This window comes from Gobius niger, assembly GCF_951799975.1.
Source record: "Gobius niger genome assembly, chromosome: 4".
Classification (NCBI taxonomy): Eukaryota; Metazoa; Chordata; class Actinopteri; order Gobiiformes; family Gobiidae; genus Gobius; species Gobius niger.
In genome coordinates this window covers 18,958,098-18,969,663 of record NC_136855.1, presented here as the reverse complement: position 1 = coordinate 18,969,663, position 11,566 = coordinate 18,958,098, and the positions used below count along the sequence as shown (strand labels likewise).

Below are 11,566 nucleotides of genomic sequence, written 5' to 3'. Positions count from 1 at the left end.
CGCAGCTAAAGTTCGACAGTGACGGGGTGTGCGTGTGCTGTGAGCTCCAGCAGCAGAGCTCCAGCTGTAACAACCTGGGAGAGACGCTCAAACTCAACCCCCTGAGGACTGCAACACCATCCGCCTGCGCCTCAAGGTGAGCGGGCCTGTCCCGGGACGCTGATAAGTACTCATTAATTCATTTGACAGGGGGAAAACAATGGGTATGTTATTCTGTCATCGTGATATACGCTTAGAGTTGTAGTTTACACAAATATGACTAACGTTTATAATCAACGGCACAGTGTTGCTCTGTTGGACCCTGGGGGCTCCCCTGAAAATTAAAAAGTTTGAAGCTGGACATGCAAAGGAATTGTTTAGCCACCACTGCCTGCTTTCTTGATGCCTTTCGACAAGACCCCTTAAGATTGTGGGGACACTCATAGTCGTAATTTTAATTCTTGTGCAATCATTATCATCATAAATGGTGCAACACAAGTTAAAGAATAAATTGTGGCAATAAGAGTAATTTTTTCATTTTTAAAGATTCAATCCCCTGTCCTCAAAAATGTGCTGCTTGCTGAATTGTGGGATAATGATTTCGGATAGATTGAGTTTTTATATTTATCGTGAGAGAACTTTAAGGATTGGCTGGAAGAGAGAAAACTGCTTTGTGTACGTGGCAACAGGCAAACAAACTGACAGGCTATAATGTCAGTTTGTTTTCTCATCCTATAGTTTAATGCTTAGCTTGATTTGGGGCAAGAAAATTAGACACGGTGGGCCTATAGTATCTCAATTTGCTTCTTATCTATTGACCGCAACATTTCGGTAACATGATTAAATAGTTTGTTACGGAAAATATGCAAAGAATAGTTGGCTTGTCTGTCAACTACGTAGTTATGTATATGTAGTTAGGTATGTTTCATTAAAAGTGTCACAGTCTTCACATGTATTGTGGCTAAGACACTCTCTCTGCAGTTGGTAAGGCCCTTAATGAAAAACTTGTGGTTTGGAATAAAGCCTTATTCTTTGGCGAACCGCTGTATTTCTGAGCAGTACATTTTGAAAATTAAATCTACATATCATGCATATTCACGTTCATTTGTACCAAACCACTTCTGCATGTGAATCTCTCTCTGCCAGTCTTGCACTTGAGCTGGGGGCTATACACTGTCCGGGGGAAGGAGAGCGGGGATAATTTGTGATTTCCTGTAACGGGGTGGGTGCATGACCTTGCTTGATAACCCCACCCGTTGCTACTGGCGCTGCTGGATTGAGTGGAGGTTAAATATCTTGTGAGCAACCATGTCAAACGCATTACATTTGTTTGCCCAGAGGGATTTCTGCGCCATGATTTACATATAGTGTTATGTACGCGCACCTTAAGATTGATCATGTGCCACGCGCTTATTTGACGCTATCCTCGTGCAAACTCCATCATTTACAGCAATTCTGTGTACAGTGCTTTGTCTTTTTTTTTTTTTTTCATGTTAATAGGACATAGTGCTTTGCATGGAAATAAGTCGAGCTAGGGGATGTAAAGCCAGACACAAAGCGAGTGCCTAGTTAGTATTCGGAGTCTAACTGAACCCGCATGGTTTAAGAATGCTGTACATTTTGTGCAGCGGAGTCTACTGCAGGGGTTCCCAGCTAAATCAGCTCGAGGTCCACAAACTTTTCTTTAATAACTTTTGCCATATGTCCAGGGTCCGAACATACGCAGTTAAATGTTAAAACATGAACACATGATTGTCTATTTACAAAGCCGAACTGATCAATGAATCAAAAATGTTGCCATCTTATTTCAATGTTACTCAAATTGTTTAGATCAGCCTTAGAAGTCAAGTATATTGAGAGGATGAAAAAGGCTTTGTGGTCCGGACTAAAGCCTCTGGAGGTCCAGATCTGGACCCAGGTCCGCCAGTTGGGGACCCCTGGTCTAGTGGATAAGGCTGCTGCACATTTGGCAGAACACTCCTCTGTCCCCAGCGTCATGGGATTGAGTTCTGACTAAGCAGGGCGATTTGGCCAAAAATCTATATCACGACAAAAAAACAAAATATCACAATAACAATATATTTCATGATATAATTGACAATGGACAAATTACTTCACAATCGGCATACTAATTTCCTTGCAAATATGAGCTACTCAAGCAGTCTACATCCTTCATTTAACTTTTCAAGCACCTGTCCCCGTGTTCTACAGTCAATGTTTATGCAGCTCTGATGGAGCTGAGCGTCACATAAATTACATCACGTCCACAACAATATGAACAATTACAACGATATCAAAAAGTTATATCGCGATAACGATATATGATACGATATAGCCCACCCCTAGTTCTGACTCTGACAATTTGCTTTCCCCGCTCTTTCACCCTGAGCTGTTCAATAAAGACTACAGGCTAAAAAACAGCTAGAAAAATGAAAATGCTTTGCTTTCCAGGAATATATTGATGATGTTAACTCTGGGGAAACCTGTCCTGTAAACAGGCCCAAACCAATTTGGTGCCCTAGGCCAGATTGAGCTTTTGTGCCATCTAGTATAACATATACAGAAAAAAAACCCTCAATAACTAAAAGGCAATCAGTCGTATTATTTATATCAATTTATATCTGATCAGTTATCCCATAGCACTGGCAGCATTTTTACTCACAGACAAGGGCAAACCTTTTCTGAAACTTCTCGACCCAAATGGCATTCCATATTTTTTATAGATCTCTTTATTTTGGTCTGTTTTTATGGCTATATCAGTCCTTTCGGATGCACATAGGATTTAGTAAAACTCTGTTTCCAACACAAAGACCTCTATCACTTTCCGTTCCAAAGTTATGTCTGAAAATGTGCGATGTTGTACATGGCAGGGGCATGGACCTCATTTGCCCAGGGCCCGGCTGCCCATAAGGCCTGCAGGCTAGAAAAATCTGTAGAAACAAACTCACTGACTGTAGGGTCAAATAGTGTTGTGTTTAATGGCGTCACAGAGCTATAACCTGTGTAGAGTCCTGTCAGCGAAGGTCAGCAAATCTCTACGGGATTTTCCATCAGCTGCAGAGAGCTCCCTAAAGAGATTGAGGGCTTTTACCTGCGAGGCTCTGGTCTGTGGTCTCTCTGTCCTTGAGCAGCCGCAGAGAGAGGAGTCCCTCAGGTTTACACGGCACTGACACCACGTGAAGTGAGCCGGGGGCGGTCTGTGCTCCGAGACGAAGACAAAAAGAAGCCCTCGAACTCTCAATATTTAATTCAACACAAAGAAACGTAGTGTAGTTGTTCGTCAGAAACTTAGTGACAAAGAATTCCTTGTTCGCTGAACTTATTATCTCACTGTCTGTCAATGTATGATGAAAAAAAAAAAAAAATCTGAGCTGTTGCATCCAGTTGCATAGAAAAAAATAAACAAATGAATGAATAACGGATGCAGAGTGTTTGCTAAAGATTTACAAATGGTTGAATCTTACATCAGCTGACTTAAAACTGAAGAAAAACATCGGGTAGATGTGTATCTTAATGCAGTGGTTGAGATAAATTTGATTAGAGTCCAATTTGGGGAAAAGTAACTCTATATATTCCAATTTGATGTCATAACTACGGCCCCCTCTGCTTTTCATCTATATATGCACTTAACGGCAAGGGCACTTTCCAGGAAATGCAGCGCTATTCTCTGGGAAATAATTTCGCAATATCGCCCTCAGCAATTACAGTCTCATTTGCTTTGCTGTACATATTGGAACTGTCTCTAAAATAAAGCCACTTAGAGCTGTTCATTACAGCTTTTATGCTAATAGAAGAAAATGGCAGCTTCAAAGGGCTGCAGTCATAGTGTTTTTGATTCTCAGAGCGAGTCCCCCGCACTATAGACCCATACTGCGCGTTCTGCTGACACACAGGCAATACTGGGCTTTCCTTTGCTCTTGGCTATTCTCTTACGCTAATACTTTTAATACTGCTTTCTGTGCTGTTTATCTAGACTGGTCAATTTATTAGCTCCTCAGATGTAGTCACAATGAATCATCTCTTCAGTCATCCTATTTTTTCTTTTTTAGTGCAGCAAATGCCCCTCCTGTTGCAACCAACCATTTTACTATGACTGGAGATGGAAGTTAAGGGCTACGACAGTGTACTCTTTATAGTTAAAGCTGTGGTAACCAAGCTTTAGTGGAAGTAAACTCCGTCTGGCACCATAGATCTACATTGTACACACGACATTTGTGAACGAAAAATGAATATAGCACTTTCTTTTTGTCAGAGGCTAAATTAGCACAGGGTTTGCATGGCGGTCCGTCTTGTTCACGTCTCAACTCTGTCGGCTGAAGCGTGCGTCTATTTAACTCAAGTGAACACTCAGGATGTGCGGGAGGTTCTGCAACTGAGAGATATTACTTATGGTTTTAGGCATATTTATTTATACCGCGCATTTCGAACACACAAGAGAATTAATGCGCCGTCTTATTCAGGTAGTGCAGGTTTAAAGCAGTTTGTCCATGGATTCATTGGTCGTTTGATCGAATCCTGGCTCAAACCTGTGCTGAAGTCCTAAGCCAAGGCAACTGAAACAACAAATTGATTAATCAACAACGAATCAATTATCGATTTAGTTGTCGACTATTTTGAAGTAGTTGACAAAAACCCTCAGGACGATTATCCAGTCAGAAAGCAGAATTAACTCTACTCTTAGTGTTGCCAGATCCTACAGTTTTAAACCCGTGTGGAAATAAACTTCCTCAATTCCAGCTCTGTCCACGATAAAGTCAGTGCCAGTGCAGACTTTTTCAAAGCGCTGAGAACCTCCTGCAAACATTTCACTTTAACAACATGTCCTCAAATCTTCGGAAAAATAACTTTTTCATGCGCCTTTTGCAGCCAAGCGATCAATCGATCAATCGTAAAAACAATCTGCAGATTAATTGATTACTTGCAGCCCTAGGCTAAATCATCGAGTGGGGAGTAAATTATTAATTTGTCCGGTGTAGCTGTTATAAATTCTCTATTATAGATGACCAGGTGGGGGGAGTTTATGGTTGCTAGGTAACGGAGCAGCATATAAATAGTTGAGCAGTTAGTTAAACAGTCAGTTTGGCAGTTGCAAATGTCTGCGTCTGTGTATGAGGTGGGTTAACATGATATATTTGGCAGCTAATTTATAGTTTAGTATAGTTTCAGATGATATTTAGTTAGTTGTTAGTTTCTGGCTCTATATATTGTCATCTATGTGAAGCTAATTTATGAAATATGATTTAGGCGAACAGTTTTGTGCGTAACAGCTAGTTACTCATAGAAATAAGTTGTTGTTCCCCGTTATTTTTCAGATACCAGAGTTTTGTAACATATTGAAGCCACATTAAACTTCTAAACTGCCCTTTGTGTCCAAATTCTAAATGTTGAGTGGATGAAGAATTCCAGAAATCAGTTCATACAAGTCCTACAATCCTGTATATTGGTCCTTCGAGCCGGATCCTACAATCCTGTATATTGGTCCTTCGAGCCGGATCCTACTATTATTAATAGTAGCGCTTAGAGGAGCTTGTCAGGTTTTTGAACCACTGTACAAATGCAGCACATTGTTTTTGTGTGTGTCCTATTCAGGGATACAATGAGTTAGTGTTTAAGCTGGTCCTGAACCACTGGCCCTCTCATCCACTCTGCATTGCTGGTTCCCGCACCCTCTGAACTGACTTTGTGTTTCTCTCAAACCTTCAGTGATAGCAGCAATGGTCAACATGCATGTACACAATGGTGTTATGTGATAATATTAATATATGTATATATATTTTTTCCCTGTAGGAGCTGCTGTTCAGTGTGTGCGCCCTGAATGTCATCTCCACCATCGTGTGCGCTCTGGCCACTGCGATGTGTTGCATGCAGATGGTCTCCACTGATGTGCTGCAGATGGTGAGCCTCGGCCCAACATAAATCATTCCCTTTATTCTTTACAGCGTGGCTTCAGTCTGGAGGTCAGAGTCAAGTGGGGCTACTGTTATGTCGGAACAATACCTGAACAAATTTGCAAACCAACAGACCATACAGTAAAAACAATAATACAGCAACTTTTTAAAGTAAAATGATTGTGACCAACTTGGCAAAGAATATGAATTGGTAATTGCAGTGCTGTGTCAGCTTTATTGGCTTATTTAAATAAATAAAATGTTTATTTGAATTCATTATATCATTGTCCGTTTTGTTACCAGTTTCTCACTAAAGTGAATCTAGTGCCACGTTTATTTGACAGTAGCAGTGAAGTGCAGCGCCTGGATACTGCAGGGCCCTTTAGATTCACACTGAGTTAAAGGACAAAGGAGTGAGTCTTATCTGCAGCCGTCCGCCACATTTCCCCAGGAGCGCTTCCCATTTACCACAAGAGGCGTTAACCTTTTATTTAGCTCAGTAAATTTAGCAGAGTCAATAGCAGCAGTGGCAGCTGGGAGATTAGAAAGAAGCAAGGAAATTTGGACCACTTAGGAGAATATGGTATGGAGTGTACACTACAGGAGTTTGGAGTTAGTAGCTCTGCCCTTATGTCCTTGTGCAAAAAAGGTGCATTATAGTGAAAGGAGCAAGAACTGCTGTACAACTTTGGACAAAGGATGAATTGCATATTTTAAACAGGAGCCTGGAGCATTTGCATTTGTGGGAAGACTGAAAAATAAGCTGCAAATAAAAAACAAGACTCGCATGCATTTCAGAACAAATGTGGATAGGTCTAGAAAAATGTTTATAAGCTGTACATGTTGAGTATTTCTGTCTTGCGCCATGTTATTCATAATCACATGCACATATTGCTCATGATAAAGCCTGGGTTTGCTTTTTTTCTCCAGTTCATGCCGCACCGAGCGCGGGCGCTGAATGCTGACTGCATGACCCCACACGGGACCATCCTGCACCAGACACTGGACTTCGATGAGTTCATCCCGCCCATCCCCCCTCCGCCCTACTACCCCCCGGAGTACACCTGCACCCCCTCCATGGACGCACAGAGGTGAGAGCACTGTCGCAGCACATTAGCATCACGCATGTGCACTCAGCCAGGCCATCGTTCATGTGGGGATTCAGAACAAGGGAAATTAGACGTGCTCTGAGAGGAGAAGCACTGACACATCCCTGTATATCAAAATACCACACACAGCTGCAATATGTACGTACAGCATCATTTAAATAACAAGATGAAAGAAAATACTACTGATCCATTTTGAAATTCCAACAACACAAAGATTTTGTGAACATTGTGTACATTTTTTCACGAGCAGGTCCCAAGCCACTATTTTTGTTTGTTGTTATGCCTGTCCCAAGTTTGAACAAAGGGAGTGGGTTTTGTATGGAAGTCATCTGATGTTCAAATTATGCAAAAAATAAATAATGAATCTTTAATTTGAAAATGTCTCTGATCACGATGCTTCCGTCGTTCTGTGTGCTGCTGAAAAGGTTTTGCACTATGACAGCAGCATGACATCCAGGGCTACACAATACGAGGAATAAACGCAATGCAAGAAATTCAATAAAATAAACCAATTTGATGCAGTATGCTCAATTAAATAAAAATGCCAAACAGCTTTTGAGTCAAAAATATCTATTATGTCAGCCGCAGAGCAGCGCCCAGGGACATATCCCCAGATCTTGAGCTAAGTAGACGTGCAGGACTACCAAGCTGTGCCTGCTTTGGGTTCATGGGAGCAATTGTACCAACCAGAGGAAACCCACCCAGACACAAAGAGAACACAGAAACACAGCAAACTGCACACTGAAATGCACAAACGGTGTAGGAACTAGATCCGGGGTCATAGCTGAGAGGCAACAGTGCAAACCACTCAGCCACCTCTGAGAACAAAGATTTAAAACAATGCCTGATGAAGAAGAAGATACTGAGCACAATAGTCTCTTGTCAAAGCTTCCAGACCAGCACTGAAGGTGAATATTAATGTTTTCATTTAACTGGTGTTTGCACAAACCAACACTCTCCATTTTCAAGCCCTGCTGTCACTGACTGTATCCAAACATCTCTGACACGCCGGGCCGCAGCTGCTGTCACTCCGATGCTGACCTCCTCCTCATCATCTTCTCCATTTTCTCCGTGTATGGGCCTCTGCACTGAGCGCGTGTCGTCGCCGCTGGTGAAAACATTTGGCAGAGAGCCACATCTGTTTGTCAATTATGCCATAAATATAAAACAGGGCAGTGGCGGTGTTTATAGTGTGGCCGCCCAGTGTCATGACATCATCAGAGGGTGATTGGTGGAAACCCGCGGGTTGTATTTCACAGTCTGCCACTTTAGTGGAGAATGGGCTGGTAATTAAAAGATATGACTGAATGCATGACTGGGCCTCCTTAATTGGTGCCATATGAAACTGAGATAGAGAGCACTTAATAATACAATATGGATGGATGATGTTGTTGAAGATTGGAAAAAGGAAAAAATAAAGTTTAGAATATACATGTTTCTTAAAATAAGAAATTGCTGTTTCTATATCAAAGCCATTGTCTTGATTCTTTATATTGTTTACAGGGGCCTGCATTTGGATTTTCCTCATTCTCCTTTTAGCGCCATCTACGGAGTTCCCATAAACAGTCCTGGCACGCTTTACCCAACAGACCTGCCTCCCCCTTATGAGTCTGTGGTGGGACAGACCCCAGCTAGTCAGGTTTGTTCCTTCATGTACCTCTGGCATTAACTAATTGAACATAAACAATGTAAAAAATACATCACAGGTTGCATTTTTATTTCACTTTCATTTGACTTCAAATTGTGAAAACGTTATGTGCTCAGAATATGGAGGACAGTACTTCGCACATCGAATACTTAGGGCAACCCAATGTTCATCGATCAGGAAAGATCCCGCACACTGCCAACCTCATTTCATGAGGACCGTATGTTGAAGCTTTGGCGATACGGCCTATCAGGATAAATGTGTTTGAATTGTATGGAAATAGGCTACTTTTCCTACGTTTTAATGGGTGTGAAGATCATTTTAGGCCGAATCCATACAATTTTGTATCGTTGTTAGTTTCTTTATAATATGTCTTGTAGTAAAGCCCTAAGAGCCACTTATCAAGTCAAGCTGCGTCTTTACACAGTTAATCTGCATAAATGCTGAAACAATACTAACAGTCGTGCATTTCAAATGTTATGATGAATTGGTCATGTTATTGTGTCCATACAACACTACAGTAATAAGTTTATGAAATGTTTATGCTACAGTTGTCATTAGAAACTGGTTATTATGGTGAGCTTTGTGGTGTTAGAGCGCCCTCTACTGACCCAAATGGGATATTATTGTTTCAATTCATGCTCAACAGTTACTAAGTCAGCTTTAAATTCAAGACTTGTTTTGATCAATAATGTGCTTCTTGTCCTAGGTCACGACCAGTATTGAGCAGCAGGCAACAGAGTCCAGTCACTGTGACAGAAACACCACAGCAGGACTCAGCACCCAAGGTGAGAGGAGGAACCCTCGGACGATAGCTCCCATGTGCTTCTGTGTTTCTAATGCTCACATTTATACGCAGCGTCAGTGGACAGTGCATCTCTCATAGTCTCGGAGGTGGTTGATCCGGACCAGACATGCTCCTCAGAGGACCTGTGCTCTTTGGAGGTGCAGGGCTCAGACCTGTCTCCGTATGGGATTCGGGCCCCCACAGATGGTAGCTGCACCAGCCTCGAACTGTGCACACGGCACTCGTCCCGCTGTCACCGCAGCCTGGTGTGCAATGAGACACGCCCCAGTGACACAGGCTACAGCGAGTCGTCTCACACCCAGGAGGAGCGCTCTCCAGATTGGTCCTCCGAGAACTACAGTAACCTGGACCAGGAGGACTCCACTGAGCACACTCATCCCAGTGAGGAGCTCAGGGCCATGCACATCAGCGATGAGTTAGCTTCAGCCAAACAGTTACCGGAGGAACCCCCCAAACCCTCGCCGCACTCCCTTATAAAGGCTCGGATGATGAGCCGCAAGCTGACTCTCCCGGTGACTGTGACCCCACCGCCGCAGCCCTGCTCTCCCACATCAGTGGCTTCCTCCGGGGGGACATCAGCCTTCAGTCCGCTGGCTCCTTCTCTGTCTCCCTCTCCTCCAGCGCGAGCTCGTGGCCCTCGGCTATGTTTCAGTGTGTGGTCTCCTGCATCGTCACAGCCGCCCTCCAGCTCCTCTACCTCAGCTCAGAGCAGCTCCCCCGACCGGCCGCGGGGGCTACGAGCTGCCAGGAAGTACCGCAAACTGGCACGCATCGTCCGCTCCACCAGTGACCCCTTAGCCTGCTCCACCACCTCACGAGGTCAGTGTGTAAAAGAAGAGGTCTGCTGAATAAGCATGTCACAATACAACAAACAAAAATAATTATATTTGATTACATTTTTCTTTAGGAGAAAATTATGGCTGTGCTGCTGCAAACAACCCCTCTGAGGATTCTGTGCGTATCTCTCCAGAACAAGGTACTTTTACAAGATATCAGTGACTTAAATGAGATGCTCAAGGGGCATTTCGTTAACAAATAAATAAACTACTTAACATGTCAAAGTAAAGTACACTTTGATTTGATTTTTTGAGCAGGCATCAAATCAAGTCACACAAGCACTAAGAAGCAGCAGAAGGAAGCCAAAAAGATTGACCTCCATCTCAAATCCCGGACCATGCACACGCACGGCTCTTATGAGCGGCCGCACTCCCTGGCCGACCTGAAGATGTACAAAGACACCAAGATCCTGGTGGCCAAGTTTCTGGAGCACTCAAGCTGCAGTCTACCTCCTGAAGTTCAGCAAGTCGTCAACAACATCAAGTGTGTCATCAAATCAGATGAGAAACACATGGAGGAGGCTATTTTCAGTGCCAACGTCATAGACCAGGTAACTCTATTACATTAACCGCTGTGTAGATATGAAAGTCAAATGAGGCTTTGACTGTAAGCAGCACTGGTCTGTGCCTGGAGGAAATCAACCATTTTAATGTAGCGTAAATTTGACTTTTTAATGAAAAATATGTATTCAAAAAGGCTTTGTATATACAATACATCAGGTTTTTAAGATCAATAGTGTTTGGATTACATTAAATTAATAGCATACTGTTATATGCAAGGCCACCATTTTACTTTTTTTATTTATTTATTTACTATGGACATAATTACATTGGGTGAACAAGCTGCAGAGTTGTAAGTGTCATTGCATTTACTCCACTGCATTCAATAGAAACATATATGGTTCATTTGCATATCCAAAATGTGTAATTCCTTTATGATATCCTGTAAGCAGCAATGGCCTGACATCAGCCTCTGTTTCAGGGCATTGATTAAAGACATTCATGTCAGTCTGCAATTTTAAGTCCACAGAGAGTTTAAAGTTTTTGTTATCTTAAAGGTTTTTGTTATTATCACTAATTCTACAATTGCCACCACAATGCCACTGGCATACAGTCATTTTATCAACTACTGGACTTGTGCTGTTGTCGCCATTCATACCTTCTAGTAACTGCCCTATAATAACTATATGCAGTACTACAAGAATGCAAACTATACAAAATAGAGAATTCCATTGGCTACATTTAGAAACCAAACACAGTTGCCTGTTTTAAAACAGAATTGGCAACAACATAGTTTTAAA

General features: G+C 42.4%; 1 protein-coding gene across 1 annotated transcript in view; it reads left to right on the top strand.

The window, feature by feature from the left end:
- The window catches only part of fam189a1 (family with sequence similarity 189 member A1), a 158,753-nt gene that overhangs the window by 146,307 nt on the left and 880 nt on the right, over positions 1–11,566 (top strand). The window contains 9 exon segments of the mRNA XM_079555156.1: positions 6–99; positions 102–136; positions 5,767–5,874; positions 6,798–6,958; positions 8,480–8,615; positions 9,331–9,409; positions 9,481–10,248; positions 10,337–10,405; positions 10,524–10,816. Coding sequence (XP_079411282.1) covers positions 6–99; positions 102–136; positions 5,767–5,874; positions 6,798–6,958; positions 8,480–8,615; positions 9,331–9,409; positions 9,481–10,248; positions 10,337–10,405; positions 10,524–10,816 — 1,743 coding nt within the window.